Source organism: Platalea leucorodia (assembly GCF_965183815.1).
Source record: "Platalea leucorodia genome assembly, chromosome: 3".
NCBI lineage: Eukaryota > Metazoa > Chordata > Aves > Pelecaniformes > Threskiornithidae > Platalea > Platalea leucorodia.
In genome coordinates this window covers 107,470,410-107,487,341 of record NC_138825.1, presented here as the reverse complement: position 1 = coordinate 107,487,341, position 16,932 = coordinate 107,470,410, and the positions used below count along the sequence as shown (strand labels likewise).

The 16,932-nt window shown below is 37.6% G+C and overlaps 1 protein-coding gene across 3 annotated transcripts in view; it reads left to right on the top strand.

Moving 5' to 3' along the window:
- Positions 1–16,932, top strand: part of MYT1L (myelin transcription factor 1 like) — a gene marked incomplete at both ends in the record, with an annotated part of 125,061 nt that overhangs the window by 71,547 nt on the left and 36,582 nt on the right. For all 3 annotated transcript variants that reach the window (XM_082305632.1, XM_082305631.1, XM_082305633.1), the window contains one exon: positions 660–728. In XM_082305632.1, coding sequence (XP_082161758.1) covers positions 660–728 — 69 coding nt within the window. The remainder of the gene's footprint in view (positions 1–659; positions 729–16,932) is intronic.

The following is a 16,932-nucleotide window of genomic DNA, read 5'->3' as shown; positions in this document are numbered from 1 at the left end:
TGCAGTCATTGCAGCTAAACTGGAAACAATGAAACTTTTAAAAGTTTTTTTTTAAACATACTTACTATTTTGGCTGTTTTTGTTTTTGTTTGGTGGCAGATGTCCAACACCAGGGTGTGATGGGAGTGGTCATGTGACTGGTAATTACGCCTCACATAGAAGGTGTGACTTCATTTTTTTCATGGTGGATTCTGTCTTTTCAATTTATTGTTTTCAGCTTACCTCAACAATGCTGTCAAAGTAAAACGTTGAACTATGTGTTAACCCTTTGAGTAATATATGTTGATCTTAAAAGCATGCTAATTTGTGTGTTGTATAAACGTCTTTTATTTTTAAATAGATTACTAAAATTTCCAAAGTATTCTTAAGCATTTAAGTAGTTAACCCAGGAATCTCAAATAATTTTTGTTACATTTTACTAGTTCATAGAGAAACAAACAAAAAAAAAGAACATTTACAGTATGTAATTTTGGAAGTAATGTTGATACCTAAATATATTCAGAGGGTTAACTATATTACAAAATTCAATATTACAGCACTTGCCCCATCGCTTTTCTGCATTACAAACTTTTACTTTTTAATTTTTATGTTGTGTTTGTTTGGGAGTGTTCAGTTAATAAGAAGATTAACTTACTTGTATGTCCTGCCATGTCTTACAGTTTATCTGGCTGTCCCTTGGCTGACAAAAGCATTCGAAGTATGCTGGCCACAAGCTCACAAGAACTCAAGTAAGATATAAAGAACAAATATTTTCTTCATAAATATTTATTTGACTGCAAATTGTGTATAGTTGTATCAGAAATTAGAAACACTGTCTGGAGAGCTGCTGCAGAAGGAGCTGATCCTACTTGGGATGTGTGTTGAAATCTCTAGAAATCCCATATAGGCTGGCTCTATACATAAGTCTGTTGACATAGTATTCCCTTTTGTGTATTCATTAGGTGACAGGGATGGACAAAAGTCAGAACTTCTGGAATTTCATCTAAATGTTTCAATTCCTATTCAATATTTTTCTGAACATTTGAGTTTGCTAGTTAGAACAGAAAATTCTCATGCGATTAGCCTCATGAAATACTTCTGATTACACAACCAGTAAAGGTCTGTAGTTTCTCAAACATAGATCGGAAGGAAGAGAAAACAATTTGTTTATCCCTAATGCTTGCATAATTTTCCCCAGGTTTGTATCACTGTTATCAGCTTAATGCATTTTCTCATTTGACTATGCTTTTTAGTGTTTACTTAGTTATTCCCCTACTTAAAATGCATTCTTTACAATTCCTTTCAGTTCTTTGGAGTGACAATTGTGAGCAATGAAAGTTAGAGAATTGTGAGACTTAGCTTTGATCTGTCTTCCTGCACCATATGCTCGACTGCAACTCTGTATGTGGAAGAACTATAGCATTCGTTAGTGCCATGAGATAGTGGTACTCCTGAGGTGGTACTATGGTTAACATGGAAAGATGTTCACAAGTTACAAGGAAAAATTGGATAGGGAAAGTATGAATGGATAGCTTATGCTGCCATGCTAAGCAGTATTGTCTTTACCATACATGAGTGCCTTAAATAGCATTTCTTGAGTTCAGTACATACCTTGATGAAAAAAAACAAACCTTGATGTAAAGCATGGAAAAGATAAGAAAGCAAGCATGAGATAGCTGCTGAAGTAAGATTGCTCTCTAGTCTTAGCTAATCTAGTCGCTAGATGCAAACAATAGGTACAAAATTTACAATTTCCCACCCAATCAAAAATAACATTTTGAAACTATCAGTTTAGATCATGCTGGTATTTGTTGCTATGTGATATGCAAGGGGAAGGGATGTAAATGAGATCAGGGAAGACATGTAAGTATAAGCAGAGTACGACATGGTCACATAACCCCAACAGAAACTCAGATTTGGACCTGGATTTTGGGTTGGGATGGGTCAAGTGGTAGATGTTTGAGGAAATGTAATTGCATAAACAAAACACAGACAATACTCTTGGGGCAGCATGAATAATACTTTAAGCACATACTTTGCTGCTCTAACACTTTATAAAGTTTCCACTTGTGTTAGGAAAGTATTCCTGAATTACCCCATCTCCTCTGCCTTTCTCAAGCATCTGCAGTCAAGCCTACCTAATAGAGACCAGGAAGAAAAAAAAAATCACTTATACTTGAGACTACATTCCTGTCTCATGCCATTCTCTCGACCTCTTTCAAGTTTTGCCTTAAGCAAAGAAAACAAGATTAAGTCATATTTAAAGTTATATTTTTAGGTTTAGCGTCTATCATTTAGTTAGAATTTAGCATAAATTATTTACTTAGCAGTTATCATAATACCTATTGAACACATAAAAACTCTGTTAAGTGAATTCAAAAGTTAGGAAGTGTCAGAATTTTAAGCAGGCTAACTTAACTCAGTTCTCTTTTGCATTTTCGTTACAAGGCAATCATTCATTTTCTGATCACATGTTTTTCCATAGGATAACAAAGTAATCCATTGCACAGGGCAGACAGTAATCACTGCATAAGCAACTAATGAATTTCTTCTGTTTTCATCATTATCCCATGTGTGGCCCTGTCTGCTATTCACTGCACTTTTCTCAGACTGTGCTCTCAGGATGTAACTACTAATTCACTCACGTATTTGTCACTACCATTGCATCAGAGTGTTTCCTAATTAATTTATCTTGCTTATAAATGAATTAATTTATTTTCATCTACACTGAAGTAAGTCGGGGTTGGTATTATCCCCATTTTAAAGTCAGAAAACTCAAGCATATTATTTTGATTGCTCAGTTTGAGACTTCTAGGACTCAGTTTGTCGGAGTTCTTCACATTGTAGAGAACTGTTTATGTTCAAAGCCAAGTACCCATTGAATTCGCTTGGAGCTGTGGGCATTCAGCAGTTCTACACGATCAGTGATCGACCATTTGTGAAAAGAGATGAACTCTCCAGAAAAAGCAGGATAGAGTCCAGTGATCCAGAACAGCACTGGGGCTATCCTTTCTCCTCCCCCAAAACTCTGATCAGTCCCAGCTTCCAGTTGGTCCATTCACTCTGTCCTGTTTTCCTTCATCATTTTTTCTACATTGCTCCCTGTCTCAAGCTCCTTGTCTAATCAGCCCATCTCCTGCCTCCATCACATTTGTATTTTTATTGTTCTCTACCTCTTAGCCATCCTGCTGTAGTTGGTACAGAGAGAAATAAAGCATCTTTGCATTTCTCACATATATTCAAAAGCAGGGAAGTAGGAGTCCTATGGATGGCAGCATCCTTTATACAGCTCTCATTTATGCTCTTGTTCTCTGCCTAAGATGGAAGAAGATGTGATCATGTAAATGATAATGCGTATGCACAAAACAGCTAAACCAAAGCTACATAAGCGATTTTGATTTTGGAATTTTTTAAACTGTGAAGTACATCTGTTATATTTCTGTGTGTCAGGTTTGGGGGTATAATTTCCTTGCTTTTAAAAAGAGCAAGCTGAAAAGAAGCAGAAATTCCATAATGTGTGATTCTACTGGCTTTCTGTCAGGCCACCAGCCACCATGGGAACTTTTGATATCTGCTATATAGGTCACCTGAACTACTGTGGTAGCAAACAGCAGTAAAAGGTATAACGCTCTGCATGGACTGGCACCAGGAGGAGGTGGGGAACATTGCTGGTGTTTTTCATACATATTTGTTGACAGTGGAAGAGTAGTGAGAATCAGTAACCTTGGCTCCTGCCCCAGGCTGTAGACAGAAATGTATACACATTTTTTGCCTATATCCCAAGCTGAGATCCCTTCTGTCCTGTCCCTACCAATCTGTACTGTTCCCATCTCTTCTTCATCTTTTATTCCTTGTTCCAGTTTTCAATGCAGTTGTTTCCAGTCATCCATAAAGTCTTCAACCTCTGTAAACTTTCCAGAAAATACTTTTTTAATGCGTGGGGTATAGAGACCAATTGATAGTGCGGTAGAAGAATTGATAGTGCAGCACAGGGATTGTATTTCTAGACTGCATCATTTGGAAAGATTTCATACTTTTATGGCTTTGTCATGCATAGCTTATGTAGCAAATATCGCATATGTGCTGGTAAAGCCTTTATATCACATTTTACCAATCCATGATCTCCTTCTGTGCATTGTATAACACACACAAGTTATGTCTAATGCAGCTTCCTAACTGGGATTTTGCTAACACGCTGATTCTTTTTAAGCCCCAATCAGAACAAAAAATAGCAGACAGTTCAAATAATATTGATGAATGATATAATTCAGATAATATTCATAATCAAAAAAATATGAAAATCTGAAAAGGTTAGAGAAAAGTTTATTTTGCTTAACAGTTATGGTCACTGTATTGCCTTTTGGTAGTTCTGGCTCCAGAAATTCCATCACCCACATTTCCTGGCTCCCAGAATAATAATGTTGCAGCTTTCAATTAAATTGTTCCAGGGTCGGCCTAATTATTCCTTACCACCCATGCTTCTCTTCTGTAAGGCTTCTTGCTCAGGTTTACCATGCAGACTGTACAACTCTCCACTTTCACCCAAAGCCCAAGTGGAAACATGAGTCTTTGTGCATAGTTTATTGGCAGACCAAAGCAGCTACACAGCCTGGTCAATGATCTCCAAATAACAGAAGAATTTCTTCAGCTTTAATTCTCAGTTACTGCTGCTGGCAAAAAAAGAGGTCAACAGCTTTAAGGGTCTCTGAAGAAATTAATAGCTGGCAAGAATCCAAGCTTTTCCAGCATTAAGATTTGGGTTATAGTACTTGTGAAAAGCAACTAATTTTTAAAGGACCTAGGGACTTATTGATGAGCAAACTTAACTATGATGGGAAAGCAATTAACAGCCCACCCAGTGACAGCTACCAATATTAAAAATATTCATAAGTTAAATCCAGTTTAATCTTACCCAGAGGCTTTTCCTTATCAGTTTTCCTTATTTACTCCTTATTATAGGAGGTTTTTCTAATGGTTACAGTTACTTCAAAACTGTAATCCCATTGTAGAATTGCAAATACTATAAAAAAGCAACATTTTGGAGCACTTTTAATCTTACTCAAAATAAAGTAAAAAAAAAAACTAAAATTAATTATTGTTTTTAAAAGGACACACTTTGATCATCAGTAAATCAATCCCAGCCAAAATGCAGCATACTGACTGAGAACATTTCTACTCAGTGTACTGCCAGTGTGGGAACCAGAGAACCTGGGTAACAGAGACTCCCAGAAAATGACAAACTTAGTTCTACTTAGTGCTACTTTGATGTAAAAATAATCATACTTTTTCAAAGGCCATAGTTAACTAAGTTTTAGCTTGGTCTACCATAGAACTGACTACCAAATTGTCAACATTTCCCCTTGTTTCTTGGGTCAGTTTTCTGCCAGAAAATCCCATTAGTACTTACATTAAAGAATCTGAACGTCAGAAAGATTTGCAGTTCAACCAGGTGCCTACAAGTTTGGATACTGATCTGATACTGTTGTAATATCCCCAGTCCTTCAGTCCCAAAGCACCTGTGTCTATGTAAATTTTGCATGCCATTGTTTTCTGTGGTGGACATCTTTTGGTATTCCCCTATGGCACTTACAGGGAGGAGTACAGTCTCATTTCCCTCTCAACAATGAAGCCTGAGAGCTTTTCTTTTCCACATCTCTTCTTAACTCAAAGTGAGGAGCTCGGTCTATTTTTGCACATTCTCCACAATGAAGTAAGAGTTGGAATTTCTGTGCCTCCTTCTTCTTTCCATGTCACTCTGCCCTAATTTCCATATCCTTGGTGGTCATCTTCTACTCTTTCTCTTATCTTCCTTTTATCCTTGTCTCCCTATTCCCAGATGTGTCATCCTAGTAGTGTCTTCCATTCAGTTCAGATGGAACGGTGAGCTTCTCTGAAGCTTTCCCTGTTAGCCACAACTCTTCTAGGAAGAACAACTCCATGCATTACAGTTTTTTCTGGATAGAAAGGATATCCTTAGCTCATACTTCTAGGGAAACTCTTCCATGTTAGTATAATCTCTAATATTCACTTTTTCTTGGTGTAATTTTACTGCAGTTTGCTCAGCAAGAACTAGCAACTGGGAAGAAAGGATATCCTCCCAGAAATGGAGAAGCTTGTTTTGTATTTATTCTGATGAATATATAAAATAAAATATTACTGGGAAAAAGTAATATTTTCTTCCTTGCTTTAGGGATCGTGCAAAAAAAAGGCCTTCTCCAAATACAAAATTAAAATGCAGAAACAAAAATTAATAGGATATATTAGTAAAACACCACAGAAACATTCCCCTCTTTAGACAGGTAACCAGATTATTCTTGGACATTGATCGGTACATATACTCCTTAAACCGTGATAGCTCTCCCAATATGCAGTCACTTTTTGTACTCAAACCACTTATTTCTGCAGAGATCTGCTCAGCTGCTGAAGTGATTTCTCCACCTACATCCTGTGTTTGCCACTTGAGGTGTTTCTGATGTTCAGTGCCTGGGTGTACATTTGTTGCTTCATCTGCACAGGAGTATTATCCCTTGCCTTGCCTTGCCTTGCCTTCCCTTACCTTGTCCTGCTGAGATTACATCTGTCCTCCTATAAGAACTCAGTAAGACTATGACCCATTATATAGTCTTCACTCACTTTTCTCTTAGAAAATTGGTCTCTGTTGCAAGAGGAGTAACCATTTCCATTCTTATTATCACTTTTTTGCACCTGTTGTTTATGTCCTCTTTTTTTTTTTCTACATGGGAAACTTAACAGAAGTTGTCATTACAGTTTTTCTTGAATACTGAGGTTGTTGAGCCTAGTAAGTAATCTTGTGTTACAATGAAATACTCCTTTGATGCTAAGTATGTATCCTTTGAATCTGCAGATACTTCTTTAAGTTCCTTGATGTTTTAGCTAACTTTTATATAGAAAATGTGATTGCAAGGACCAGACGTGATGTATTTGGAGTAATGTTAAAAATTACTAGAGTGAGTCATTTGTAAATTATAGTGTTTTATTAACTTATCTGCAATGTTATGGTAAAACAAACTGCGGTTTTTAATGTGTTATTAAATTGCAAGTTAGCGTGCAAGTCTAATTTAAATTATTAAAAACAAAACCAAGGAACATAGATCCCCAATATTAGTTCACCTATAAGGAATAATCTTTCCCGTTTTATTCAACTAGATCCTTGGGCCAAGTGAAATTAGGAATCTCATGTGGTTTCAGTGGGTTTTTTTTGCATTTTTGTTTCCTGTATTTATTGCAGATTTCCACTTGGATACCTTATCTTTGATGGCAGCATGCATGCCTGGCCAGAACAGAACACCTTGGGCTCTGTTCCTGCACTTCTCAATACTCAAATGGGCACTGTAGGTTATACCTAGCATTTCCAACCTCATGTTGTGTGGTGTTATGATAATGTCCTTTGTATAGAAACCCATCATCTGCAGCAATCTCATCTCTGTAGTCGCAATAAGTTTTACATATGGAAGTGGTTGGGCTTTTTTTCTGTTAGAATAACTCATTCAGACTGGTAAGGTTGAGTCATTCCATTTTTCTCACTTAAGTTTGTCAACTTTTGTCTCCAAAATGGAAAATACTTGAGTTCTGTTTACATAAGACCCTTCATCATTGTTTTCATTACTGAGAGGTAGTCTTAAAAGCATGTACTCTCTAAAAAGCTCCTTAAAAGCCATCTGCATATCAGTACCTCTGATGCTGTGAAATGTTCCATGCAGGCACAAAATTGTTTGCATGAAGCACCTTGCAGAATCAGGGCCTTAGTAAGTTTTCAGTACCATGAAATGCTCTGAAATTAGAGGCTTCATTTGCATAGTGGCATCTACAATACCCAAATAGTTTATGGCCACTTTCTTATGTACTTAATTATTTAAAACAAAAGATATTGATAGCTGTACTTTTTTTGCCGTTTGGATTTTAATCAGTATTTAAAACCATTTGCCACTTAGTTATCACCTGAAATAGTCTCAATTCAGATGAACGTTCACTGAATTTGAGCAATTTTTTCAAAACTATCTGTATGACTTAAGAGTCTAAACTTTGTTTTCAGAAGGAATATAAGTGCTGGGCATCCACATCCCTGCAACATCTATATGCCTAACTTTGAAAGTGGAATTCAGTGTCTGCAATAACAACTTAGGCAGTTTTGAAGATACAAACCTTAGTTCCTAAGCTCTTCACTAATCACCAAATATTTCACTGTGAATGTTTATTTGACAGTTCATTTTAATTTTCAAAACTTATCTCTTGTCAGTCATTCCAGTGCCATTCTGTGCAGTCCCTAAGCAGCTATTCTGAGAGGAGCACTTAATTGTGATTAATTATCAATGAATTTGCTTAGTTATGTTAACATGCCCAATGAATCTCTCTAAGGCCTTCTTGTCTTGGAGTCTTTCCATTTGTACAGTTGCCTCCGCCTTCCTTGGGTTTGGTCATACTTCTTTGTCATTGAATGTGTCCTACATAATTAATCTCATTCAGCCTGGCATTTGCTCGTATTCAATTCAGGGTCTTTTCTTTGGCACAATTTGGTTATTGTGCAAACTCCCATTGTGATGTTGATCATTTTTGCTTCAAATCAACAGATCATAACCAATTGCTCATTCCATCCAGATCCGCAAAGATCTGCAACATGATGCTGTGGTATATCCCAAGTGCTGAGGCAATCCCCATGGGAAGTTGCATAAACTAAACAGTTGCTAAAAGGGGAATTAAAAGTGCGGTGTTTTGCACTTTCTGTGTTTGGTCAGACTTGCCAAAACCCTTTAATATATACCCCAAAATAAAAGTAATTTTGTCACTCGAAGTCCTAAACATGATTGTCTGGATCCTCAGTTGGTGTAAATTAGCATAGCTCCATTGCCTTCAGTGGAGTTAGGCTAAGATACAACAGTGATGATCTGGGCAGATGCCCTCAGCTGCTCTCTTGGGTTAGCATTCATGTTTGATTGCCTTATTTAAATCTTTTGAAGTTATAAAATTCCTTGCATTGTTTGGTTTCTTAGAATGGCCAATTGCTAACTTGATTACTTGGTGTCTGTATCTGCACAGTAACATCTGATTTTGCCATGCAGTTAAGTTCACCCCTTTATTTTTATCTCAGTGCTATTGGGACTTTATGTGGCACACATTTTTTGCAGCACTGTAGTATCTATATCAATGTTTTATATCTAAAATATCCCATATCCCTCATAAACACCTCATCATAATCTTCTTTTACAATATTTTTTGTATTCCCAGTAAGTGAAATTTACATTTGCTCATCTGCATGTAAAAACTGCTCTTCTACCCTAACACACACAGAATTTCCACTGCTTCAAAGTCTGCTGGTTTCTCTCCTTCTACAGATAACGACATCGTGCTCTTTCAGCATGGGCTCATTTGGTGTACACTGTGTGAAACAACCTTAGATTTTGAGGAGTGTTTTAACACTGGCCATCATTAATTATTTTTGTATGCTTGACTGTGCTTACACTGCACTCTGCTCCAGCAGTATATGTTTTCTGTAATAAAAAAGAGGCAGACAAGGACTGCAGTATAAGCACATTACTATTGTTATCTATTATTTTTTGGACTGTGATAAAAAGGAAAAAAAGACAGACCCTTGAAAAAAAAAAAAAATCTAAAAAAATTATATTTCAGATGCAGTTTCCAGAATTATACTATTTACATAGTTTCATTACAATGATCAGCTGTAAAGTAGTCAATCAGAGTGATATTGAAAATGCCATCTTCGGGCTTCAGAGTTAGCATTACATGGAGATGAATGGAATCTAGTTTCCAAATTTTCAGACTGCAAATTAATGGGGACATCATTATGAAAGCATATGACCAGCTTAAAAGAGCTATAAATATAATTTATTCAAAAGAGATTAGATACTGGAGCACTTTTCTTCTGTATTAAGTAGGAAAGGAATCAAATCATGCAGACACAGTTTGTAAGAAAACCAAGCCATAGTCTTTCTTTTCTTTTCTTTTCTTTTTTTTTTTTTTTTTACAGGTAGAGAACTGCTTTTTCCAGGCCAGTTAGTCTGGCACTTTGCTTGAACACATAATTCACACAAAAAGCATGTTAAAGCAGACTTAGTAGAAAATCACAACTTACTCATTTTGCCTGTGAAACTATGAGCTTATGGATTTTTTGTTTGCTTGTGCAAACTGATAATAGCTGAAAGAACTAAAATGACCCTGTGTTAAATGCAGTCTACTGAATGCTGAATTCAGAGTTTAATAGGTAAATAACATATAATTTACTTTTTGACTATATGATCTGAATCTATAATTCAGCCATGAGTTAGACATGATATCAGACAATAGATAAACAAATGAAAAAACATCTTGGTTATTTCTTACAAATATTTTTATATTTTTCTTGTAAACACCAGGGTTATTCTTTAAAAGGGAGTGAATTCAGTATCTGCTTTTTTAACTTCTGTGTATTTCATAAATAAGTTTTAATTTAAAAGCTGTAAATGTTGGGTATGCTGGACACTACAGAGATAAATCGCTGGTTTTGTTCCCCATGAATAAAAGTTCTAAACAAATTATGGAAAAAACAGGGAAATCATAAAAAATGATATGAAAAGAACTGAATAATTAAAAAAAAATTATAGATTATGGGTTTCTCCTCAAGGCTTCTCCAGGAACCATTGTAGGTGGTGATTTGTTTTCCTCTGATGCACTAATCAAGAAACATCTGTCAGGAAAGCGTAAGTATGTTCCATAAGTATAGGCGTAATGGAGGAGGGGTAAGGGCCTTGGTTTTGAATAACACCCAATACACCTGTTGTGACTTCAGTGTGAAGAATCTGAAAGAACAGTATCATTAAGAAATTTTTTTTCTTTATTTCTTTTAAGCTAGCTAAGGTTTAATCCTCAACACTCCCATTCACAGAAGATGACCTTCAATGGTTCTGTCTTCTGTGAGACCTGATCCAAAGTCCTCTTAAGTCAATGGAAAACCTCCCACCATCTTTAGCTGGCTTTGGATCTGAGATTATGTTCTGTAACTGTGAAAAGCTTTCCCTGAGCAGCATGTTTTTAATGGAGTGAGAACAATATTACAAGGCCAAATTCCATGCATAACCCCATGAGCAGAATTTGCACTCCTTACACTTGACAAAACCAGTTTCAGGTTGATATTGTCATAGACAGAGTCCTACTGTTACTTCTTTTGCAAGAAAAAGGTATTTTTAAGGTACTAATTAGTCAAATATTGGTAAGGAAGTTCTTCAACTTTTGTTTGACTTCTATTTAATACAGTAAACCTCTGTAAATTAAAAATAAGTACTATTTAATGCATATGAGAGGTAATTGTCTACTAGTTTGTATGCAAAACTTGTATCCAGAATACAATGTTTTAACGATAGTCTGCCTGATTTTAATTCCATTTTTACAAATTTTGGAATTAACTCTATGGAACCCAGAGTAAATGCTACTGATTCACAAATGGGTAATAAGTAAACACATCAGGACCACATATCTACAATTTTTTCAAAAATTCTTGTGAATGTTAATGTACCGCAGACCAAATGTGGTTTATATTTTCATAGAAAGTCTTACATAATCAAGAATGCTCTCAAAAATAATTTTACTCCATCTTAAAGTTTAAAAGCCATTATTTTCAAGGTAGTGGGATTGTCTTTAAGGCTAAGAAAAAAACTTCTTTGTCTGTTCATGTCAATGAAAATACTTTCTATTCAAAAGTAAAGTAAATGTAATGAATAAGGTATTTAGCCAAAGGGTGTTGTTTTCTTATAAATTTCCCTCACCATAAAAAAGGGAAATATGGCAGTTTCTAAAGACACTGCCAATGGATTAAATTCTGTGCAAGAGAGACAGTCCACAACAATGAGTACTGGGAAGTGGCAACCTATGGGAGACATTTCTGTAAGATGTAGTTTGCTGGATAAGCTGTTCCACAGTCTTTCATTTGACCTTCCTGAGATGCTATATGCATCTTGAAATCAGTGGTTTTCCTATGGCTCAATGGGTGTTAAGGCTGGAATTCTGCCTATTCCTAGTTCACACCAGGAGGTTAATAAGATGCTCTTCTTCTTCCATGTTCTGTATAGCTGAGGATCACGATCTCTGAGCTAATCAAAAGAGAGAATTTGTGTTTCAGCTATGTTCCTGCCTTGTGTATTATTCTCCCAAATCCTCGTCAGGGGGCATTTCATTAGCAGAATTGTTTGTGAGGACAGTGATTTTTAAAAAAATATTTTGTCGGAGTTTGAATACAGGATGTAAAAATACACTCTGAAAATAGACAGTTATGGTTCCTCCTCGCCGGCCTGGAAAGAGAAAAGTATTAACCAATGTTTAGATGAGATCTGTATCAATGCTAACCAAGTGAATTAGAAATCAGAGTAAGGAGCAGTAAATAGGTGCTCAGGGATATTTGGATATAAGCACATAAAAACAACAAGTGATTTTGGAATAGAAGTGTATTGCTTTAGAAAATCAGAGAGAAACCCTTTTTTTTGCAAAAATCATGTAAGGCAAAGTTGTTAGCCTCTCACTCAAGGCTGCTTTTCTAATTCTGCAGTGCATGAGAGCTCTGAGCCCTAAGGTATAATAGAGCATGAGCACTTCCTCTCTCTGCCTGCATTCCCAACCGTGAGCAAAGTGTTTCTGGGCGAGCCGAGCTGTTTTCTACGCTGCAGTATGCAGTCGCACAGTGCCACTGTGCTGCACAGCCATTTATCCCTGTTTGTAACCTCCGACCTCTCCAGCACTCTGCACAGCTGTTTAGGAAACTATTCCTGCAGCTATTAGACTGCGAAATTAAAGTGGCTCTTTCATGAAATGTTTACAATATAAACCAAGCTTGCACTGCCTAATCTTATGGGAGTTGCAGCAGGCAAAATTGTACAAAAGCGTGGGCTTTCTGCCTTTGTTAACTGTAAAGAGCGAGTAAGGAGGGCCAAAGCAAGAAAAGACACCAGAGCGTATCCCATGACAATAAAAAGCACATTTTCAAGTGCTCTACTTAATGATACCTTGGAACAGTCTTATGAAGCTGGAATTATTACTTAAGTGCTGTTCAATACAGTCTCAGATTCCAGCACAAGAAGGAACAGTTTAGCTTGGAACAGTTTTAATGGGCTTATCAGAGCTTCCTGCCCTCGCTGAAGGGATGTCTCCTTTGTTCACCTAATGTGCAAACTGCCTCGTACAGTCTGACAGGTTAGGGTGAAATGGCACCAATTTCAGGTTATTGAATACCGTACTAAAAGCTCTGTTGTTTCTTTTACTGCTACCCAGACAGCTGCAACATCCTTTCAGGAGGGACAGGAAACTCCGAAGCAGAGGCAGATGGATGCCTGGAGTAGAAACTGGGAGTATTATCTCAGGCACACAGTCCCTCTCGCTGATCAGGATGTTTGGTGTCATCCACTTTATCTACCTCACTGAGAATTTCTGAGCATTCATTAGCTCTGCAAACTGGACTTCAAAGTCATCATTTTCAATTGGTGAAAAGAAAATATACATATACAAAGAACTATACAAATATTTCAAATATGTACAACTATACAAATAAATTGGCTGATGGTTGAACTTGAACTATCGAGAAGGGACTGAAATCAATTAGAATGATAGTGCTTGATCTTTCTGGAAAGGAGGCTGTAAGGAAAGGTTGCATCTGTACTGCCAACAGGAGGCCAAACAGCATGCTCTCTGATTCAGCTTTTAAGATATATTACAGAATTATAAGACCATGTAGCCAGGGCCCTCCAAATGTTACCTAGTGAAACTCCTGCTCAGACCAAGTCCAGTTGGAGCAGGTTGCTCAGGACCTTGTTCAGTCAAGTTTTGAATGTCTCTAAGGTTAGAGTTCCCACAACCTCTTCCAGTGTTTGACCAGCCTGATGGTATTTTTTTTTCTTTATAATGAATTGGGCTTTCCCATGCTGAATGTTGTCCTCATTGCCTCTCATTCTTCAGCTGTGCAGCTCTGAGAAAACTTTTGCTGTGCCTCCACCACACCATCCTGTTAGGTATTCATAGACAGCAATAAGTTTTCTTACACTTTTCTTCATAAGAATGAACAAGCCAGCTCTCTCAGCCTCGTATATGAAGTGCTCCAGGCCCATAACCATCCTGCAAGTCTTGCAGCAATGCAAACTTGCAGCTTAGTGTTTGTAGTTCTCAGAGCACTGGGACGAATACAAAAGACATTGTGCCCTCCTAAGTGTTACTTCATTAGGCCTGATTTGTCTGCCCACTGTCTACCATCTGAGACTACCTGAAGGCAGTAGAGTACTTGTAGGAGTGGTCATAGCTGTGGCCATGCCCAACCTGTCCTCCTTGCAGATAGGTTCTTGACTGGACTTGCCCTAAGAATTTTTCCCTTCAGTATTAATTAAGTCTTGCTTAATGTTGCAGGCCTGAGGTAAATTCAAGTAAATGAGGAGGTTATACTTAAAAGTCAGTGTAGATGGAGCGTGAGTCTCAAGTCAATTGCACCAAAAATTAGGGCATGTCTGAGAATTGCTCAAAAAATAGTATAAGCTCACACAAAAAATCAGTGGCAAAACTGGATTTCCCTTAGCTGTACTGTTCATTAGTCTTCTTACTAGACCAGACTGCCTCTCACAGTCTGATATAATTCACACTCAGTATTTTCACATTTCCTCACTTGGGTTTCTGACAAATGTTTTTAGGCCTAGAGGGAAAAAGCTGCTTGTTTTCATGAAATGAAAACTGAGGATTTTACTCTTTTGCTGTTGACTCTTCACCCCCAAAATAGAAAGTAGTATCTCTGCTTTATCTGTCTGGGAAAGCGAAACCCTTGAGAGTGTGCTCCTCTTATCCAAATATTAACCTGTCCCTGTTATTGGATGGCACGTGTTTTCAGATAGAAACACATACATTCAGAAGAGATTTAAAAGTCCATCCAGTATAGGAACTTCACGGTGCAATAGCACTTCTCAATGCTAATGGGCACAGTGCAGTGACTGCATATGGAACAAAACATACCTCTCAGCCTTAAGATGCAATTAGTCACCTAAACACATTTTACACTGCACTGTTATGTTTACGTTTTCTTACCTTTCTGAATGTGCACTGAAAATCATCTTTTTCATTGCTCTTTTGAAACAGGAGAGTAAGAAACAATCTGTTAATAGTGAAGAAAATTCCAACCCATTACATTTTCTGTCATTTGGATTATTTTAATGGGGTTTTTTTTGCAAACTTCTGAGCCCTCATGCTGCCCATGATATATTTCCTAGATAACTCAAAGGCGTTTACAATCCTATTCATTTATGGCTTTGCCATAATGCTAGATTGAAAGGACTCTCCTTAGAGTCAGGACTCCTGCTTCTTTCTTAATTATATAGGGCTAGAAATATTTTGTAGGTTTAGTCTTTCATACTAATATAGGATGTACTATTTTGAAAGAGGACATATAAATTGGACTTTCTTCATGCTCTTATTCTTTCCATCCTTCCCACTCAGCCTTTCCTTTCCTCCTTACATTTGATCCAGCTGTCTCCTTTCCTGTGGTCTTCTAGAGTCCTTCTCTTGATCAAGTATTTGTGCATGCACAAGTTGAACGGTTCTGTTCAAATGAAAAACAGATAAACAGAATAGCTAAGGAATGGCTAATGCTGGGTTGTGCCCATTCTCTTCCTAACAACTTCAGTGGATTGTTAAGACCACAGACTATATGAAAGTTGTTAATTTGTTTCCTCTGCTTTTCGCAATCCTAATCTGATAGCTTTTCTCAGTGTTTCTTGGGGAGGTGCTGACCATTTTGAGTATTCCAGATTCGTAGATTTTGAAGTCATCGCAAACCTCCAGGAAGTGAAAGATTCAAGGTCAGACTGCTGTGCCCACCAGACCCTTTGGTAACTGCTTCACCTGGGAGAAGAAATATGAAGTAAAAAGAGCAGAGCATGGGAGAAGCAGCAACACAGAGACAACAACTCAAGAATTACGCTATTGATAATTTTATGGTGTTCAAGGCAACCAGCAGGCTACTGACCATAACGTAAATCTCTTATCAGGGGAAAAATTCCCTACTTTAAAGAGTGCATTTTCAAAGTACTCAGCATTTGGCCTAATTTTAATGTAATTTTGTGCTAAAACTTCCATTTACATCATAAACATAAAAGTTAGGCCAGTTGTACAAGCTTTTGAAGACACCTTTTAAGGTGAAGAATACCAAAATGCTATACCTGTACTACGGTCTTCAAGTGCTTCTCTTGGACCCACTTTCACATACAGGGAGTAAGAGAAATCATGTCACTGCCTGTTTTGCAAACCCTGACTAGGCCAATCTTGCTGTGGCTGTGTGGCAGATATTTCTGAGAGGCTTAGTGGTTCCCATTGTAGTAGACCAACCAGGACTAGGACGTTCTTCCTAAGAAACAAATGTGTCTACCCAAAATTACTGAAAAAAGCCCATGTGGGTTTTTCTTTTGAGCACAGGCTTGCAGCAATGCTATTGGGAGACAGAGCACTTGCATGGCTTTGCTCATAGTTGTAGGGCATCTTCTCTTAAGGCTATCTTCTCCTGCATTTTTCTCTGTGCCTTGATCATTTTATGTTATTCCTTCACTATAAAAATGAAGCTTTTTTTCAAAGGCTGAGGTGTTTGGAAATGAACATTTGAATTTGCATATGTTGGAACTGATTCATCCCTGGTGCCAGGAAGTGCTCTCCGCTGCGGGGAGGGGATCTGCAGCTGGCCGGTGCTGCCTCCAAGGCAGGCGATGCTGGCAGGAGAGAAAGCGTGGGCAAGGTGCCCAGGGAGAGAGCTGATTCACAGCTTCCCCCTGGCAGCTTCTGTGAACGGAGCACCCCCTGGGTAGTGCACAGAAGCTATTTCACATTAGGCACATACGATGCCTTTGGCAACTGGCATGTTAGGCGGTATATGCTGGTGCTAGATGTGAGAACAGCGGGCAGCACGTCATGGCACTTGCTGCTGGGAAGCTGGGA